General features: G+C 40.0%; 2 protein-coding genes across 4 annotated transcripts; one reads left to right on the top strand and one right to left on the bottom strand.

Moving 5' to 3' along the window:
- Nucleotides 1–1,975: 1,975 nt before the first annotated feature.
- Nucleotides 1,976–6,137, top strand: LOC133532100 (uncharacterized). 3 transcript variants are annotated; one of them, XM_061870597.1, is made up of 2 exons: nucleotides 1,976–2,476; nucleotides 2,894–6,137. In XM_061870597.1, the coding sequence occupies exon 2, from the start codon at nucleotides 2,933–2,935 to the stop codon at nucleotides 5,534–5,536; it is 2,604 nt and encodes an 867-aa protein (XP_061726581.1). In that variant the 5' UTR covers nucleotides 1,976–2,476; nucleotides 2,894–2,932; the 3' UTR covers nucleotides 5,537–6,137. The 3 variants fall into 3 exon arrangements, with proteins under 3 accessions (XP_061726581.1, XP_061726579.1, XP_061726580.1); XM_061870595.1 differs by having other exon boundaries at nucleotides 1,984–2,480; XM_061870596.1 differs by lacking the exon at nucleotides 1,976–2,476 and adding an exon at nucleotides 2,528–2,675.
- Nucleotides 6,057–20,563, bottom strand: LOC133532101 (T-complex protein 1 subunit epsilon). Its single transcript, XM_061870598.1, has 10 exons — nucleotides 20,346–20,563; nucleotides 18,138–18,372; nucleotides 16,633–16,865; nucleotides 16,037–16,195; nucleotides 15,092–15,238; nucleotides 9,686–9,893; nucleotides 8,526–8,680; nucleotides 7,967–8,121; nucleotides 7,630–7,721; nucleotides 6,057–7,200 (listed from the first exon to the last, which is right to left on the bottom strand). The coding sequence occupies exons 1-10, from the start codon at nucleotides 20,451–20,453 to the stop codon at nucleotides 7,064–7,066; spliced, it is 1,629 nt and encodes a 542-aa protein (XP_061726582.1). The 5' UTR covers nucleotides 20,454–20,563; the 3' UTR covers nucleotides 6,057–7,063.
- Nucleotides 20,564–21,141: the final 578 nt, after the last annotated feature.

Here is a 21,141-nt window from a genome sequence, read left to right as displayed (position 1 = left end):
AAAATTCGAAATTAATACAGAAGCAACCCTAGAGGGAGCGTGCATGGGCTAGGAGGCAGCACAGGAGCCGTCAGATTTTTGGCGCGAGGCGTAAATGTGATATTTATTGTTCCGATGTGGCCCACAAGATGGCAGAACCTACTATGCACAAGAAAACACGTGACGTGTAAATGTACATGTTTATGGTTCCGATTCAGGCCAAAAGATGGCAGACCCTCCAACACGCACGGTCCCTAGTGAGTCGGGCAAGTTTAGGTATGTATTTTCAAGAACTGCGAGAACGGACCTTATGCTTATTTTTTATTTTGTGGTGAAGGGCACCATCGCTGAGTGACATGTGCTCGATGTGACGTTCGCCAAATAAATAGTGCGTGTCTATATAAGTACTATAAACACAACTTACTCGAACTATTGATAACTCGGGTTTCGCAGATTTGGAGGTTACTTGAATCTCAAACTTGAGACGAATACTTTTATTATCTCACTTGTTGTTTTGTAAACTAGGTAGGTGTTTTACACGACTGTCCTTCTTCACGACCGACACTAGAATGTCGCAATTGGCCCGGTTCCCAATCGTCGCCCCTCGTCATCCCCTCTATCGATAATCACCTGACAGATTTCAACCAATCAGTATTATCGCGCCATCTTACTATAGACAGCCGGGTTTTCTTAAAGGCCGGCAACGCACTTACAACCCCTCTGGTGTTGCAGGTGTCCATGGGCGGCGGTAATCGCTTACCATCAGGTGATCCGTCTGCTCGTTTGCCTCCTCTACCATAAAAAAAAAGACAGCTGTCTATGGTAAAATGACGTACCGCGCATTTCATCGACCAACCGTCGATAAGTGTTTAATACCCGCCATTTCAATATAGACCGATATTGTTATTATCCATATATACCATTATTATTATTTTTTTTAATGAAAAAAAGCAATCAGATACACGAACCCTAACAATACTACACACATGTGGGCATAGATTAGGTAGTATATATTATTACTGTATAATATATATTAAGTGGGTCCTAGCCGAATACCTAGTTGTTTTCGGGAACAACGAGTACGATGATTTCCGAACAGCCGTATATCTTCGTGCGAGTCCATTTTTTTTTTTTTTTATTATGGAATACATGGAAGACATTATCATTGCTGCAGCCGCGTCCACTGTTTTGTAGTGGTTAAATCTTTACAATCTGATTAAAAAGGAGATGGTGGACTTATGGGGGGATGAAATCGATGAACCAAAAACTGTTAAGTATAAAGATATAAAAATCATTGCTAAATAAGACTATTTGTTTTACAAGGGGGCAAAATTTTTGTATACTGGTCGTGCTAATATTGATACCCGAGCAAGGGACAGGTTCCAAAATTAAACTACGAGCGTAGCGAGTGGTTCGAAAAGTGGAATCTTGAAGCGTTGCGAAGGGTTTCAAGGCACGAAGGTTAAATAAATTGTGCCACGAGTGAAACACAAAAATTTTCAACACATCAATGCGAGGTTAGTAGGTACAACCGAAAAATATCAAACCAAATCAAATCCAAGTGAACGTTAATAAATATTTATCATTTAAAAGTCAATTGTACTAACTATGGATAGTTAGTACCTACAATTGACTTTTATTTTACAACATAAGGAAACAACCCACAATTTGCATCGGATTACTTTGCCCCACATGTGGATAAAATGCAACTTTCTCATCAGTTTTTAAACAATCAAGAGACCCTTTACCAGCTGGTGTGGTGAAAAACACGTTTTTAATTTAGGCATGCGCAAATGGAGAAAAAATGGTGTATTCGTTTCCGTATATTTATATTAAATTTTAAAAATATCCTACGCCCTGCGACGAATATTCGTGTTCGTAGTAGAGTACCCATTTGGTACCCATCCTCACTATTTGCTAATCGGTGAGTTTCTACATGTCTGGCCTAATTGGTGGCAAACAAGCATACGGCCCTAAAGTGAGTATACAGGTATACACTTCAAAATTATGATAAACATGATCTTGTGGAGCGTGTAGTATTCGCAAGGTTATAATTAAAAGGTTTTATATGGTATTCACGCAGGCTTGGCAGGCCGAGGCATTTTCCAAGTTGAAAGTAGTGGTTATAGTTATTCTCCTATATCTCCATGATTCTCCTTAGCTTATGCCCTGCAAACTACATTAATGGAATTCTGATTTATTTACCGCAACTTATTCTACACATTGTTTACTGATTATTATTATTCATCCGCATCGTTTTGTTCCACATCTCCAACAGTTTTTTCAATTTTCCAACTGTCAATGTCATGAGTACACATTGAATACAATGAGCGAAGTTTGTTTTGCGAGAACGATCATAATTTATAATCTTGAATTGGTTGAATTAGTTGAATGCTTGAATTTAGAAACTAAAATAATAGCTACGCTCGGGTACCTCTCCCGTACAACCGCTGCAAGCCGGGCTTAATGAATCACGAAAACGTTGATAAATTTTGAGGTATGTTAAGTCTTGTTATTCTAAATATTTAGAACTGCCTACACTTTTTGATCATTATATCTATGCCTAAATAAGTTCGTATTTCATGTTCAACTTGTGTCTTGTACGATACATAGCTTTTGATATGTAATTAAGTGTATAACAAGTGTTTCGAAAAGGTTGATTCAAAGTATTAAAACTCCCGGAGACGTATTTAAGTGTAATTTTTATAATATTAATTAATATTATTTTTATGTATGAAATATATTATATATATTGAAAACCTCGAAAACGTTTTCTAGCACCTATGTCTTGTTTAATATTACAGTTGTATTGAAAATACAAGCTCAAATGTTAATTTTTTTTCTTATTGGGTATCAGTGTATGAACAATGTTTTTTTTTTTTTATTTGTTTATAAAAATAAGTATTTTTCTCAGGTCACTTCATGTCTACCAAGCAACCAGTGACAAACAATAATGGAACAAATACAAGGAATAAATAATATAATCAACTCCAATGACAACCAGTTGCATGAAAATACTGGCCAAGTATTATCTACTCCACAGCGAAATTGGTCTACACATACAGTACCTTCTGTACATTCGACTCCTATGATTTCTTGTCCCAGACAGGGAAATGTTTCGGGAACTTCAGCACAGAGTTCTGCATGGGCAACCAACCAATCAAATCAAGGTTCTGGGGTGAAAAATGGATCTAACAGTACTGAGGCATGGAGACATACCACTGACAGAATTGAGAAATCAGGGCAATATTGGTCTACAGTAAATTCAACTTCTACAATTACTTGTCCCAGACAGAGAGAAGTTTCTGAAACTTCAGTCTCAAGCTCTATGAGGGCAACCAATTCAACCACACAAGGTTTTTGGGTGAAAAATGGATCTCACAGTACTAAAGCTGGGACACATAATAACAATGGCCGAGTAGACAGTTCTGAGCAAAATTGGTCTACACCTACACTTTCAACTCGCACAATTTCTTGTCCCAAACAGGGAAATGCTTCTGGAACTTCAGTGCCGAGTTCTGCAAAGCCAACTAATTCAATCGCACAAGCAAAAGGTTTTGGGGAAAAAAATGGATCCAACGGTACTGAGGCTCATAACTACACTATTACACATAGTAATAAAGTAAAGTTTGCAGAGTTCCCTTCAAAGCCCAAAAAAAATATTCAGTTAAGTGTTTCTGGAGCTCTACAACCAACACAAAAGAACCCAAGAAAAAAATTCCGCAAGCTTATAGTTCATGGGGTTCCTGAAGAGGAAGCCATCAAGCTGTGCTTAATGCCCTGGCCAGATATAGTTAAAAAATACCCCTTGATGATTGAATTAGCTCCCGAAAAACGAAAAAACCTGTTAACACTTCACATACCTCCTAAGGAAATTCCTAATCTGACTAGCGAATCTGATAACAGACAAGATTCCCTAAGCAAGAAAGATAGTCGGGGATCTGCAGAGAAATATTTGGTACCGGTCACTGCAATCAGTGAACAGCCATCTCTTGGCTCCCAGAATACAGCTCCTTTACGTGTTGGAATTCAAAACAAAGAACCCATGAACCCAGACCAAATGAAAATGGTGCACCATCATTTACTCCGAGCTATAACTAAGCAGTTTACAAGTGGTGGTGGGCCAGAATTCCTGAGCTTCACACATAAGAAAGGATGGATCCAAGTTACATGTGTCGACCAGCGTAGTAAGGATTGGCTTACGGAAGAAACTCAGTATCTTGAGCCTTGGCCCGGGGTGCAACTTTCTGTCGTTCCAGAAGAGCAATTGCCTAATCCGCCCAAGGTTATTACTAAGATCCCAGAATCAGAGGCAGCCTCGGTTCAACAGGCCTTAGATCTACTTAAATCACAGAACAAAGGTCTTAACACTGGGTACTGGCAGGTGCTTCACGAGAGAGTGGAAAAGAATAAAGACAGGATAGTAACCTTTATAATTGATGAAAAATCACTTGAGACCCTGAATGCCCAGAATCTTCAAGCTGCCCTTGGCTTTAAGATCGTAACTTTTAGAGTCAAGGCAGGTGGATCTCAACTTATCCGTCAACCCGCTTCTCCAGAACATAATCCAGTTACTTCTGATGGCAGCACTATACCTGAAAACTCTGGAGATCTGGGCCTGACTTATGCCAAGAATAGAATGGGAACCAATCAGGATAAACACTGTTCCATAGAAGCTAAAGGGAATAGGAGAAGTGGTATAGTAGACTTAACTGTCCCAGATCAAGATGGATTTGCTGCCTTGGCAGCTGCAGAACGAGTGACATCTCAAGCTAAAAATGGATTTGGAGCAAAGATTACTCAGAGAAAAGGTGGTGTAATAGACTTGACAGAAAATGATCAAGATGAAATATCTGGTAAGAACAGATCAAGCGCTAAAGCACTGACTTCTCAACCAAGGTTTGGAGCTAGGCCGACTATTCAGAACTCTTTGGGATCAGATGTGAGGCTTGGACAAGGAAGAAGTAAGGAAGTAAATCAAACGCCAGTCAGGGGCTCCCAATTCTCCCAGGCCAAGAATGGAGCACATTTGAATGAAAACCGGGATAGAACTCCAAGCTCTGAAGATAATGAAGAGGGCGGGTATAGTTCCTGGATTATCCAGGAACCTGAAAGCTTTGCAGCAGGAATAGTACCTGGACTAAGCTTTTTAAACTCAGGAGGACCGCCTCAATTTATTGGTTATAGAGACCAATTGATCCAAGACTCCAGTAGTCATGAAAAGTCTTTGTATACTGAAGGCAGACTAAGAATAGGAACCGATCGAGACAGTCCTCGAGGGTCAGATAGCAGATTGTCGCCGTCGAAGGATTTAAAAGAGTGTTATAACCAATTACCTAAAAGTAATAGATTGCCTGTCAAGAGTAGAAGAAAGGATAGAGGGACTGATCGAGATAGACCTCCAAGGTTAAATAGACCATCACCTCAAAGAAGGAACAGTCAGGACTTGCAAAGATATGATAGGCCTGCATATAGTCAGGATAATGGCAGGAGAGATACAGTAAAGAGTTGGGATAACACGACTAGGGGACATTCAAGATGGAGAGATGAATATTAGGAAAGAATAAAGCCAAGGATGTGGTTCAATGAAACTGGTTCAAACGTCAGCAAGCGACCGACGGGTCTGAATTTTGGTTGTGGCAGTTTTTGTAGTATTTTCTCTGCCAAAGTCAGACCTTTTTACATCACCAAATTGACTGTATTATGAACCGTAGAGATTATGCGTCTCCGTTATGTCTACTAGGAAGAATATTAACCCTTTGAACACATGTTCAAATGGTACCAGCGGCGGTATCATGGTTGCATTTTTATCACTTGTCATGTCATGCGTCACTTTCGCACTTACATACGTGTTAGAACGAGACAGGCATGATGACAGATGATAGAAAACCGACCATCTTAGCCCTACTGGTCAAAAAGGAAACTACAGTGGAAATTTACTAAAATCACAATTTGACAGTTATAAATTGTCCTTTATTTATATGAAGCTAAGACCGGTTGACTGGGGTGGATATGGTGGGCACATAACTGTCAAATTCTGTTCTTAGTTTGCGCCGACTATAATAAAAACAGTTGAATTAATTTTATTATTTTTATTAGTGCAATAAGGCTTGAGATACGCACGTATCCCGTTCAATAAAATGCATCGATAACTTAAACTAGCATACTGAACTCGAATAACCTAAAATAAGAATTAGTGAATTGAGACATGTTTGGTAAAAGTGTGATGGAATACACATCAAACGTTTCATTAAAGTTGTAAAATGAGCCATTTTAACACTGCTAAAATAAGCATGTTTATGTCAACATCGAGAAAACCTTGAAGTCCTCACATCATTAGACAACTGTAGAAGGTACTGTAATGTACATTTTACCACTCTAAACACACGAAAATTAAAAAAAAAATGACCAGCATAAATATATGTATTACCAATATAAAAATATTAATACAGAAAGGCAACATTACGAGGCGATTCTAGCGTTCTGAATGGTTATGAATTGCATTAAACCTGCTTCAACAGGTATCTGAAGATCGTACAAAATATACCGATAATTAGGGCTCATTTAGACGGCACGCAAACTCGCATGCGATTTTAGTTTCATTGCGGACTATTGAGGTTATATCCAATTCAGCCGACCGATCAAATACCGCAATGTAATTAAACTCGCATGCGAGTTCTCGCACCGTCTAAATGAGCCCTTACGCAACCATTCCATGCGAGTTTTTAAACATTGAATATAAACTCATGACAGTCATGACTCGCATGAACCGCGGCAACTAGTTAGTAACAATCATTACATATATTTAAATCCCACTCATATTTTAACTTCTAAACACTACCATAGACATCACATTGTAATGCGTTGAAGAAGTCATCACACAGAGGAGCAATTTTACACGTAAAACATTACGCCGCGAGCCGCGAGCAGTATTATTGCAATACTACATTATTTTATATTCGAGATGATCTGAGTCATCTGAATTGTCGAAGTTGTGATCCGAGTGGTTGTGAGTGGGATCTGTTTGCCATCCTAGTGGTTCAGAAGTGGGATTGGCTTGTACCCTAGTTGTTCAGAAGTGGGATTACTGGATGGAGTCGGCCGGCGACCTGACGTCGTCGATTTTCAGGATCATCTTGACGAGCTGGGTGGCGAGCGCGATCTGCTGTTTCTTCGAGTGCAGAGACTCGATCACGTTCATGGCCTTCATGTCGTTTGAACCTGAAATGGATAATATTATAATGTTACAATATTACAAATACCCTCATCCGTGGTAGCTTCAGGGTAAAATCAATCCAAGAGAAGCTCGTGTAATGCGTCGTCCACCTGAACACATGACCCGACAAGTACTCGAAATGTTTCCGGCGCCAAAGAGAGGAAGACCCCTCCAAACATGGATAGCTACTATAGAAAGGGACATGAACGATGCAAACGTCACATCTAGGACAACCCAGGACAGAGCGTCCTGGCGAAGAAGGACTAGGAGAGCCGACCCCAAATGATGGGATAAGGCTAGGCGGAGAGAGAGAGAGTTACAATATTACAACTGAAATAGATGTTATACATGTTAGTTTTGTCGTAGCACGTAGGATTTTCAGAAGCAGGCAGAAATGAAAAGTAAGCTAGGATGTTGATAATTGATATGCATACCTTTTCCCATGCAGTCGATGCCGAGGTTGGCGTTCTTGTCGGCCACCTGCCGCGCCTTCACCTCCGACAGCGCGTCGATGGGAGACAGGCCGCTGACGAAACAGATATAAATCATAAGTAACCCAGTAAGACTAGTGGTTTTACTAAATCCATTCTGGCCTGTATTGAAAACGGGGATTTTCTCATCTGTCACCATTAGCAAAACTGAAATAGTTACCACAATTATACCATTTGCTTGAACAGTAAAACAATAGGTTTTTTTCGTTATTTCACATTTTTGTAGGTGTATAAAATGACGTCATATAATATGTAGCTTATGAACACAACAATATCTCACCTGTTCTCTGCGAGTGCGAGCGGGACGGCTTCCAGCGCGTCAGCGAAGCCGCGGAACGAGTACTGGTCCAAGGAAGAGATGCTCTCGGCGGCGCGCGCGACGGCCAGCGAGCACGAGATCTCGGCGGCGCCGCCGCCGTACACCACGCGGGAATCCTGTCATATAGAATAACAATCCGTTATAAATTTCCACCTCCTCCCATTAAAAGCATGATGATTTATATAAAATGCCATTTAGCATTAAGCCCGCCATTTCCACATTATTATATGTGTATTGTGCAACAAAGTAAAAAAAAAAGGGGTTCATCATCTCACCCTAGAGCCTAAATGATCGCGCACTGTGCGGTTTAAGAGGAATCCTCGCGCGGACGCTCCGGCTGTGGAAAGAGCTGCCTGCCTAAAGTATGGGATTCTTCAAAAAAGGAGTGTACAGGTTTATAAACGCAACGTGCATGTAACACATCTAGAGTTGCAGACGTCCATAGGCTACGGTGACTGCTTACCATCAGACGGGCCGTGTGCTAGTTTGCCACCGACGTGGTATAAAAAAGGATGCGAACCTGCACTAAACTGCGCACGATGCATAGAGCGTCATGTACGGAACGTTTGGCCTCCTCGACGATCATCCGGTTGCCGCCGCGCATGAGCACGGTGACTGCGCGGGAGTTGCTGCACTCCTCGATCACTAGCATCTCCTCTTTGGACGTGCCGAAGGCTGGAACAAGCATTTAGGGTTACTTATTCAGTTACTTTCTTTCAAAGTTTTTATTGATAGAATAGATGTAAAACCTTAGATAAATTCGGGTTTCAAGGGCTGTTTACTGTACTGACTAGGTACATTTAAGCCATAGGTACAGTAAGTTCTTCAAAGCAAGGCACACTTCTACCTCTAGCATTGTTGGCTATCAGTTCTATCTCAAGCAGTGGGGCGAAACTGATAAATAAATAATAAATAAATAAATAAATATTATAGGACATTATTACACAAATTGACTAAGTCCCACAGTAAGCTCAATAAGGCTTGTGTTGAGGGTACTTAGACAACGATATATATAATATATAAATATTTATAAATACTTAAATACATAGAAAACACCCATGACTCAGGAACAAATATCCATGCTCATCACACAAATACATGCCCTTACCAGGATTAGAACACGGGACCATCAGCTTCGTAGGCAGGGTCACTACCCACTAGGCCAAACCGGTCGTCAAAACCTCCTTCATCCTTACAAGATGCCCATCTTGGCTCCGTTCGGCTCAGAATTGCTCCGAGCAATTATTCGTTGGCACAACTTACCGTCCCTTTGCGTGCACAACCACAGATAAGATAATGACTTGTATTTTGACATCCTTAAATAACTAAAAGGGATAGTATCATACATTAGAAAGGGACGTCATGATTCGTCTCTGAACCGCTGCCAAACTTCGGTTTTGTAGGAAGCGTCATTCTGTGTCTCAGGTCCTCCCATCCAACGGACGGCGGATAGACCCTCAGGGATTAACAGATAGCTAGAGACGAACCAAGCTAAGTTGGCAGCCATTTTGATAATCCAGATGGTGCAAGTGTTAAGTAAAAAATATAATTTCATAGAAGCTACACATTACAAATAAGACTTGTACCGTCTGGGCTATCAAAATAGCTGCCAACTTAGCTTGGTCTAACTCTAATATAGCCAACAAACATTAAGCTACTTAAATATCAATATTTACTTACCTAGTTCCCGAACAAGACCACACTTTCCAAGCTTCTCCGGGGTGAGTTCTTCAAAGCGAGGCACAATCCTGCCTCCAGTAGCGATGGCTATCAGCTCCATCTCAGGTCCTCCGACCCAGCGGACGGCGGGCAGACCCTCGGCGAGGAGAAGGTGGTTGGCCTCGTCGTCGAAGCCCCATTGGCAGATGGCTAAGGTCGCTCCGGTTTCCTGGGGAAATGAGTTGAATTCAGTTCAAAATGTTGTCCCTAGGCTCGGAACGAGAAAGTCAGGATGAATTTAGAACTAATTTCAATCTAGAATTTGACGACCGGTTTGGCCTAGTGGGTAGTGACCCTGCCTACGATGCTGATGGTCCCGGGTTCAAATCCTGGTAAGGGCATTTATTCGTGTGATGAGCATGGATATTTGTTCCTGAGTCATGGGTGTTTTCTATGTATTTAAGTATTTATAAATATTTATATATTATATACATCGTTGTCTAAGTACCCTCAACCTTATTGAGCTTACTGTGGGACTTAGTCAATTTGTGTAATAATGTCCTATAATATTTATTTATTTATAGTTACGTTTTTCTATTTTCCACAATTCAACAACCAGTGTATTATATTTAGATATTTTGCGTTATCAATCAGTGTATGAATTTCTCCAATGATTGGGCTTAATCTCATAAGTCATAGTCTAGGAACCTCGGAGTGAACCATAAAACCTAAGTGTAAAACTAGCTAACAGACCGACAGAATATTACACAAATGAGGGACAAAAGCACCATCTCTAGGAACCTGTGTAAGTAGGCATGGAACTCGCAGTAATACTCCGCTGAACCAACTTGTAGCTAGTTTAGTCTTGGTAGTAGAGAGAGAGAGGTTGTAGAACGGAAAGGCACCAAAATGTAATAGCAGCCCAGAACTCATTTAAGAGTCCTTATTCCTACAGACGAGCGTATTTTGTAAAATGCTTCCTTTTTCATTCAAGATTACGACGTAACTATTAGTATTTATTCAAAAACTGGTAACGTACTTAAATAATCGTTTCCTAAACTAGCGGCTCCAACAGTTCAAATTTTCATTTTCTCTTTTAAACCTCTTTTTTAATGAGTTTTTTTGGGAGTCTTTTCCAAATTTTGCAGTGAGATGTGGCGTTTCGGTTCTCAATTTTGCTGTAAACAAGAATCATTTGTTACATGAATGACTACAATTTGATTCAACATATCTCGTACGAGGGGCTGGAATGATTAACAATCGAAGATTCATTTGAAAAAACTGATAAAATACCTTCCGAGTTTTCTTCATTTTTTTGGCGAAAACAGGGTTTTATTATATTTTTTTTCCGCAAATTGTACGCATATTTTGCTTTAAAAATAATATTATAGCAAACTGTAACTTTATGTTAACCTATAAAAAAAAAAATCATAACTATGGGACCTACATTGCCGTAAATTTATATTTTTTTAAAACACGTATAAATCACGCAGCAGCGACGCCCCGCTCTCAGTCCGCGCGGAGCGCGCTTAGAGGACGGACCTGTGCTCGATTGTCAGGCATTCGTTGCGATCGTAATCAGCTACGGAGTTCCGAGAAGTGCTATATACTGCGATTAGAAAATCTTAATAAAAGTTCATTTTTTACACTATGCTTAACAGACTCTCGCTTATTGATGGATTTTCAGTGGTCCTTTTTTTTATACTACGTCGGTGGCAAACAAGCTTACGGCCCGCCTGATGGTAAGCAGTATCCGTAGCCTATGTACGCCTGCAACTCCAGAGGAGTTACATGCGCGTTGCCGACTCTAACCCCCTCCCACCCCTCGTTGAGCTCTGGCAACCTTACTCACCGGCAGGAACACAACACTATGAGTAGGGTCTAGTGTTATTTGGCTGCGATTTTCTGAAAAACGCATTTTTACTTGAAATTACGTTAGGGTTTGCATTTGCATTATTATTTTTGACCCGGATGAAGTCCAAGTTCTCATGATGGAGTCAGGAGTTGGTCACCAGAACTCCTAATCTACTCATTATAATCCCATCGTGTTTGGGCTCAAAAGATTTGCCCTGACGAACACCATCGATCTAGATGAGGTCCAGGGTCTCATGATGGAGTCAGGAGTTGGTCACCAGGACTCTTAATCTACTTATCATAACGCCATCGTGTTTGGGCTCAATAGATTTGCCCTGACGAGCACCACCAATCTAGATAAAGTCCAGGGTCTCATGATGGAGTCAGGAGTTGGTCCCTAGAACTCCTAATCTATTCATTATAATTCCATCGTGTTTTGGCTCAAAAGATTTGCCCTGACGAGCACCATAGATCTAGATGAGGCCCAGGGTCTCATGATGGAGTCAGGAGTTGGTCACCAGAACTCCTAATCTACTCATCATAACTCCATCGTGTTTGGGCTCAATAGATTTGCCCTGACGAACACCATCGACCTAGATGAGGTCCAGGGTCTCATGATGGAGTCAGGAGTTGGTCACCAGAACTCCTAATCTACTGATCATAACTCCATCGTTTTTGGGCTCAATAGATTTGCCCTGATGAACACCATCGATCTAGATGAGGTCCAGGGTCTCATGATGGAGTCAGGAGTTGGTCACCAGAACTCCTAAACTAACTCATCATAACCTCATCGTGTTTGGGCTCAATAGATTTGCCCTGACGAGCATCATCAATCTAGATAAAGTCCAGGGTCTCATGATGGAGTCAGGAGTTGGTCACTAGAACTCCTAATCTACTCATTATAATTCCAACGTGTTTGGGCTCATGAGATTTGCCATAACGAGCACCATCGACCTAGATGAGGTCCAGGGTCTCATGATGGAGTCAGGAGTTGGTCACCAGAGCTCCTAATCTACTCATCATAACTCCATCGTGTTTGGGCTCAATAGAGTTGCCCTGACGAGCACCATCAATCTAGATCAGGTCCAGGGTCTCATGATGGACTCAGGAGTTGGTCACCAGAACTCCTAGTCTATTCATCATAACTCCATCGTGTTTGGGCTCAAAAGATTTGCCCTGATGAGTACCATCGATCTAGATTAAGTCGAGGGTCTCATGATGGACTCAGGAGTTGGTCACCAGAACTCCTAATCTATTCATCATAATGGTAATTTGATGGTGCTTGTCGGGGTAAATCTATTGAGCCCAAACACGATGGAGTTATGATAAATCGATTACGAGTTCTGGTGACCAACTCCTGAGTCCATCATGAGACCCTGGACCTGATCTAGATTGATGGTGCTCGTCAGGGCAACTCTATTGAGCCCAAACACGATGGAGTTATGATGAGTAGATTAGGAGCTCTGGTGACCAACTCCTGACTCCATCATGAGACCCTGAACATCATCTAGATTGATGGTGCTCGTGAGGGCAAATCTATTGAGCCCAAACACGATGGAGTTATGATGAGTAGATTAGGAATTATGGTGACCAACTCCTGACTCCATCATGAGACCCTGGACTTCATCTAGATCGATGGTACTCGTCAGGGCAAATCTTTTGAGCCCAAACACGATGGAATTATAATGAGTAGATTAGGAGTTCTAGTGACCTACTCCTGACTCCATCATGAGACCCTGGACTTCATCTATATTGATGGTGCTCATCAGGGTAAATCTATTGAGCCCAAACTCGATGGAGTTATGATGAGTAGATTAGGAGTTCTGGGGAGTTCTGGTGACCAACTCCTGACTCCGTCATGAGACCCTGGACCTCATCTAGATCGATGGTGTTCGTCAGGGCAAATCTTTTGAGCCCAAGCACGATGGAATTATAATGAGTAGATTAGGAGTTCTGGTGACCAACTCCTGACACCATCATAAGAACCTGGATGGACTTCATTCGGGTCATAAATAATAATACAAACCCTAAAGTGATTTCAAATAACACTGAAACTCTATAGCACTAATGTGCGCAAACGATTGGCATCTTGACTAGGCAGCATGGGTGCGTAGCCACCATGCCAATCGATACGACAACGAAACACTATCTGTCTCTCTCTCGTACTAATATGCACAAACGATTGGCATCTTGGCTGGGCAGCATGGGTGCGTAGCCAACATGCCAAACGTTTACGATACGACAAGGAAACACTATCTGTCTCTCTATCGCACTAATATGCGCAATCGATTGGCTTCTTGGCTAGGTATCATGGGTGCGTAGCCAACATGCCAATCGTTTACGATACGACAACGAAACACTACTGTCTCTCTATCGCACTAATATACGCAAACGATTGGTATTTTGGCTAGGCACCAAGCAAGTGTGTGGCCAACATGCCAATCGTTTACGATACGACAACGAAACACTATCTGTCTCTCTATCGCACTAATATACTTTATTTATACCTGCAGTCATTTACTAACTTCTTCATTTTCCATTGGTGTGAAAGAGACAGAATAAAGAGCAAGGGTTATAGTACACTCTGTAGTCTGTACACTTAGTAGTAGTGTACATAAAAAAAACTACTGTGCATATAAAATAAAATAAAGAGTGCCCATATGATATCATATAACACTAAAATTAATGTTGCTTGAAATTATATTGAAAACTATCAAGATTATTCTAGTCTGCATTGAAACGCGCGTCGCGTTGCCGGCGCTCGCGTACCGAGCGCCAACGCCATCTATCGAGCGTTATTTCGTGAAATCGGAGAACGCTCCAAGGATTAAGGGCTCTTAATTCACTCTGAATTTTGTCGTCTAAATCAGTGGCCAGCTCCGGCCCGCGAAAGGCTTTTATTCGGCCCGCCGCTGGTTCTATGAAATAATTAGTATGTGGCATGGGCCCACGATAATCGCAAATCAAAATACAGATTTGCTCCAATTCTGGCCCTCTTAAATTCTTAAACTTTCTGGCCCTTCATGAAGAAAGTTTGCCCACCACTGGTCTAAAGGTAGGAATTTGGAAATAAACTATCGAATGTTATAAAGTGAAGTCATGTTAGCTTGACGCGTCGCACCATCTCGAGGAACTTGTCGTGTTCGTAGGCGCGGAGTTCGCGGTATTCGTCCGCTGAACCGACTTGCAGCTTATGCTTGGTCTTGGGCTTCAGAGACCAACCTGGTCAGGATATCACAACTGGTTTAAAATGAGGTTATATTAACCCGTCGCATATCTCGAGGAACTTATCGTGCTCGTAGGCGCGGAGCTCGCAGGACTGCTCCACTAAACCAACTTTAAACCAACTTCTAAGTTGGTTTAGTGGAGCAGTCCTAAGCTCTAGCTTGTGCTTGGTCTAAAACAGACAGGTCTTGATCCTGGTCAAGGCACCAAAATGTGAAATACCCCCCTTCAGAACTCATTTTAGTCACTCCGAATTGGACCAATCACTAACCTCGTGATCGTCTAATTTAAAGGTAGGAATCTGGAAATGAACCTTAGAATTACAACTGGTACAAAGTGATATGTTACCTTGACACGTCGCACCATCTCGAGGAACTTGTCGTGTTCATAGGCGCGGAGTTCGCGGTACTGCTCCGCTGAACCGACTTGCAGCTTGTGCTTGGTCTTGGGCTTCGGGGGCTCGAACGGGCAGGTGAGGATGGCGAGTTTCACGTCCTGTGAAACATGTAAGGTTAGTAAGATAGGTTTGCGGTAGATGTCGCTAGGCGTCTTACTAAACCGAACAGTATATGTTACAATTGATATTAGCTTAAGGCAGACGCTACAAAAGGTTACAACTGCCATGTTAAATTTATTGACAAAAAAAATGTCAAAACAATACACTCATTTTATCTGGCAGTTGTATAATAATCACTTAACTCGCTTGAAAAAATTGGATTTGATTGATGTCAATGCGTAAAAGACCTCTACATCCACTATGCACCAGCTTCCATCATTAACCAACTCACAGATATGTTTACACTTTTGCACCTTACTCCTTTTTAATAAGGCGAAAAGAGTAAATATATCTTTGGCATCGCGTCGACTGTACGAAATATTCATACTTTCAAAGTTTAGATTAATTAAATTATATCAGGTTGAAATTGGTTTAAAATTTTCTGTTACATTATTTCATGTAAGATAGATGCACCACTGCTCATGCACTGGAATGGACTGCATGTGGCAGCCACAGATGCTGAGAAGTGGTGCATCTAGATTGCCTAGTTATATTTTTTTTTTTTATATTTATTTTTTTGTACTTGTAGATATATTATTAGATTTATTATTATTATTTTGTATGTCACTAACCTTAATTAATTTTAAGATTTGTTATAAATACTAACAATTATGGATCTATTGTGGATTCGAATTAAATAAATAATTGAATTGAATTGAATTTATAATTTATTACAAGTTTAATTAATACAAAAGAAGATTTTTTAACGTAAAACTATGACACAAAGAAACACTGACCTTGAGAACTTTCGGCATCTGCGGATGGCTCATGGTCTTGTCCACCACCACTCCCTTGACCAGCAGGGAGTCCTCCATGCGGCCGCCGACCTTGCCTTCCACTTTGATGAGCTCGAAGTTCACGTCGCGCTTCTCGAGGTCCGCCACTGATAGCACGGCCTGGAGAAATGGATTCAAATGGTCATTTTAAACCTGCTGAACAGTATTGCAATGAATGACGACTATACCGAAACAAGTCTTTCAGCAAAAAAAAATGTTTATCACCGGTATTTTAGAATTTAATTGGGTATAGTTTCAAACTTTTCACGGATCAAATCCCGTAATCGTCTAAAGTCCTCTTGTAAGTCCGAGAGGGAAATCGAATGATAATAATGTGAACTATCGTGAAGACACGACAAGTAATTTACTATTACATATTTATGAAAATTTGATATGATTCTCACAAATTACTCATCAATTTTAAGTATTTAAAGGCTAATTTAAATTTGCTCGGTGTCCCTTGGTGCACGCACGGATCACATGGTACTCTAAAAACGATTGATTTTGAATTAAAAATTATTTAAAACACATTGATGGATAATAGTCCAAATACTCACATCTACAGCAATCTCCGCCATCAACCTATGGCACTTGACAACTACTTTGCTGCCGAGCGTAGTCATGGCCACTTTAATGAGGTTATCCCTAGTATCCTTGTTAACTGGGAACGCCTCGCTGATGGAATCAAGATGGGCCAGGGCTGCGGCGGCCGCCATCTCGAAGCCGTCGGCGATGCGGATCGGGTGGATGCCTTTGTCGAGGAGGTTGGAGGCCTGCTCGAGCAGGGCGCCTGAGAGAAAAGGAATAATTGTTAGTGTCTGCTGCTGTGCTAGCTTAGTGGACGCTTGAGCGAGGCGACACGGTAAAATGTAACACTTACTTAGCTATAAAATTCATTAAAAACATTTTCAGTTTCTAGGTCAATGTGGAAAAGACCGTCTACAAGCTCTTTCGTCGCTTTTAACTCTTTCAGTTTCACTGAGGGTGCACTGATTACGGATTCGGGCAAACTGTACTCCAGTTACGGTTGGGAGAGCAGAAGTGAAGCTCTTCCTTTCTGTGTCTGAGCGACATATATATAACAATATTATGAGTTTATGCCATATAAAAAAGGACACAGAAAAAGTATACAGCAGTTGTTTTTAGGAGTTGGTGCATAACTAGATTGACAACAGAGTTTCCAGGAGTCCCCGCTCTAGGCTAGGCCTGTATCGCGGGAGACCAGATGTTCATTTAGATGTCATGCAAGTCAACGAAAAACTAAAATATATTTTTCATATTAATTATTAGATTCAGGTTTATACCTATGTTGATACATGCAATTTTCAGTATTAAATTATTTATTATAACGGTCTTCCCTGCAATAAATTTGATATGCTGGTCTTCCCTACCTTATACCTGCCGGCCGCGTACCGCCAGCCCTGGTTGCTTGTTATGCACTTAGCAAGCTTATCTTTTGTTATGATTACCCACAACTAACAATCATGTCTATTAATATGTATACGTTATAAATGTTATAATTATAAAATATATCAAAACTGTTAGTTTAGCTTAATCGTTAAATGTTTTGATTATAGGTGGTTATTATGTATGCAACAAACGTAAGCTATATCTGAGCGAACGTAATAATAGTTATGCTGTTGGCTGTTGCTTACTTCTAAGCTTTAGTGTAAGTATGATTTTACCCATGGCAATGTTATAAACACGTTGTTAAAAAGTTTATAATGAGCACCTATAGCTCACTAAACTGTATTAATTTATTTTTATTACTGTCTAGAATGGAAATGTACACTAGATTAAGTAATTACATTGTACTAAATTATGTTAAATAAAGAACTCATACAAAAAAAAAAAAAGTTATACCTATTCCTTAGAAATTTATTTTGTTTTGGTATTAATTATCAACAAAATGGGACAATTTTCTAACCCAAATTGGATTCCCCAAATTTTGGGACGTGCCATAATTCAGAACCTGAAAATCTAGACATCTGGTCACCTATGAATACAAGATTAATAAATAAATACGCCCTACATGAATAATAGATGTTTAAAAAATTCATACCTGCAAGAACTACAACACCAGTAGTCCCGTCACCAATCTCATCATCCTGACTCTGTGCCAGCTGCACCATGAGCTTGCCGATCTGGTGCTCCACATCCATCAACTTCAAGATGGTGGCGCCGTCGTTGGTGACAGTGACCTCGCCATCGGGGGACACCATCATCTTGTCCAGGCCGCGGGGGCCGAGAGACGTGCGGAGGATGCCAGCGATCTGGCGCGCCGCTGAGATGTGTGACTGGAAGTGGTAAAGTAAAGGATAAGTGGTATTGAACCTTTAAGGAGAGACTTTGCCTCCTTAAGTGTGTTTTACCGCCTGTACAATGGGCTGTGCTCTGAAGAATTGTTGGACATGATGGTCCTTAAAAGTGATAGAACAGGGTACAACAATTAGTTCCTTCAGGGGTCTGGTTTTTAAAATAAAATTACCATTGCTGTCCATATCTACTCCAATATATTAAATAAGCACAAAATAAGTTGGCGGTCCGCTATTTGATGACCCCTGTGATAGAATAAACTGCCAAATGACAACCAAAACTCATTAGTTAAAATAAAAAATAAAAAAAATACATATTATAGGACATTATTACATAGTCCAACAGTAAGCTCAATAAGGCTTGTGTTGAGGGTACTTAGACAATGATATATATAATATATAAATACTTAAATACATAGAAAACACCCATGACAGGAACAAATATCCATGCTCATCACACGAATAAATGCCCTTACCAGGATTTGAACCCCCATCAGCTTCGTAGGCAGGGTCACTACCCACTAGGCCAAACCAGTCGTCATTTCAATTGTAATTGCAATAGTGCCATACAACAGAGAGACAGCATGATTTGTCCCTGAATTGCTGTCAAACTTCAGTCTTATAGGAAGTGTCATTTCTATAGGTAGTACTATTATTACTAAGCGGTGGAAGCCGTAGCTCTGGGCGTCCTGTACACTCTTGGCAATCTTGGCAACGGTCCATCCTAAGAGAGCTGTGAGCGGTCGGGTTGAGCTGGAGCTAGGCATAGTGCGAGCTTGTGAAGGCTCTTTGCACCTCTGGGGTGCTTTAGGACAACAACAACAGCACTATTATTTATTCTGTGACCCTAGTCCCTAGCTTAACAGTTGATTGATTTATTTATTTATTGGTAAAATTGTTGTTTCACAAGTCTGGAGTACATTAAATAATAAGATTAAAATAACTAATAATATTTATAAATTATAACATTTAAAACTAAATCTTATATTTATAAGTAATCAGTTTTGTTAGTTTTCTACACTTGAGTGGGATGATATCAATAAATGTATACATATTTATGGCTTAAACATCCCTTGTTAGTACTTTGATTGTGAATCAAACTAATCATAAGCCTTAAGCTTTCCAATCCGCCTCATCGCAACGGATTCCTGACCAACTCCTATACTGTTCAGGCGATACGCCTGTGGAACGACCTTCCACTCAATATCAGAAAAGCTCAAAGTAAAATCACTTTCAAGCGCATCTTGTGCAAGAATTTATCTGACAGATGTAAGTAATGTTTCACAGTAGGTACATGTATAATGTATATATTTATGTAAATATATCATACAAAGTATATATTGAAAGTTTATGATATCATTATATTATATTAATTAGTATTTAATTTATAAATAGTAAGTAGGTAGTGATATCTTATTCTCAAGTACAAAGGCTGCACCTTTGACCCAGTAGTTGACTGGTAGAGAATGCCTTAAGGTGTTAAGTCCACCATCTGTACTTAATATTTTATGTGCAATAAAGTATAAATAAATAAATCATTCAATGATTAGTACATATTTTTTATCTATACTAAAATAAATGTAGCATTTTCTTAAGGAAGCAACAGACTTTCACGAATATAAAAGAGCATCTACCTATATCATGTGACTCATTGTCAAAAACACCTGGTCATATTATAGTTGATAAATCGAATATTTCGAGTTACTGGACCTAGTTTTTGCTTTAATTAGACCCTAACGTAGACTGAATAAGTAATGTAAGTGACGATTTAGCGATAATATTAGGTTTTATCATAATTTTATCGTAAATTCGAGTTCGGTTTTTGGTAGCTAGGTTATGCAAAATATATTGAGTTTTTTAGTGATATACAGGCCAAGACTAATAGAAGGTAATCTATAATAGGTTTCTCGAAGGTTTCCTAGTAATATATACGGAAATTATTAAATAAAACTTACCCTTAAAGCATCAAGACCGGTAAGCCGTTTTTGTTTATCCTGGTCCCGTAATATGATAAATGGGCGTCCATATTCGTCGAACGCGACGGCTCCGGGGAACAGAGCCATTTTTCACGTAAATATCACTTCACAAATTCAAGATGAAAACAGATTTAGATCGGAAACGAATGTTTTTGATCCAAAATAATTCTGAAAGAAAACAAATGACGTTTGACAGCTACAGTTTGACATTCAACAGATGTGTTGCAAGGTTTAAAAAAGGAATGTTTAAGGTGTTGATAAAAGCGTCTTTCGTATTTTTTTATTCACGTCGGTGGCAAAAAGCATACAACCCGTTTGTTACCGTAGCCTATGGACGCCCAGAGATATCACATACGAGTTATAGTTTAGCCAGGTCTCATTTCAAACAAACAGAGAGAATCATAGTCTATGTTTTAAGCTAGTACTAGCGGTACTAGCACACTAGATTTTTTATATATAAATAAAACGCTTACTAAAGAAGTACTTTTAATAATTACATTTGCAATGCATATTTAATACCGAAACATGATTTACAACTTGTAAAACTAACATCATTTTTATCATTACAATCAGTCTTATAATACTAGGAATTCACAATGATAAATTTCCGAAATACAAGTTTATTCTAATATTTACCTACCTACTTATCATATATACTTGTATACAGTCTGGCAAACCTATTCTCAGTAGAAAAAGGCGGCAAATTTGAAAAATGGAAGCGCGAAGGTTCGATGTCCCTTACACAAATTTGATTTTCGCGCCTTTTTCTACTGAA

This window comes from Cydia pomonella, chromosome 26 (assembly GCF_033807575.1).
Source record: "Cydia pomonella isolate Wapato2018A chromosome 26, ilCydPomo1, whole genome shotgun sequence".
Lineage (NCBI taxonomy): Eukaryota > Metazoa > Arthropoda > Insecta > Lepidoptera > Tortricidae > Cydia > Cydia pomonella.
The sequence above is the reverse complement of the archived record's forward strand: the minus strand, read 5'-3'. Positions and strand labels throughout refer to the sequence as shown.

What these genes read in the sequence shown, in the direction of transcription:
- LOC133532101 (XM_061870598.1), bottom strand. Translation starts at nt 20,453, where the DNA reads ATGGCTCTGTTCCCCGGAGCCGTCGCGTTCGACGAATATGGACGCCCA. An exon ending in TGGCGGAGATTGCTGTAGAT is followed by an intron (nt 16,196 to 16,632) that starts GTGAGTATTTGG and finishes CCATTTCTCCAG; the next exon opens with GCCGTGCTATCAGTGGCGGA. An exon ending in CTCGCACTCGCAGAGAACAG is followed by an intron (nt 7,722 to 7,966) that starts GTGAGATATTGT and finishes CTGTTTCGTCAG; the next exon opens with CGGCCTGTCTCCCATCGACG.
- LOC133532100 (XM_061870597.1), top strand. Translation starts at nt 2,933, where the DNA reads ATGGAACAAATACAAGGAATAAATAATATAATCAACTCCAATGACAAC.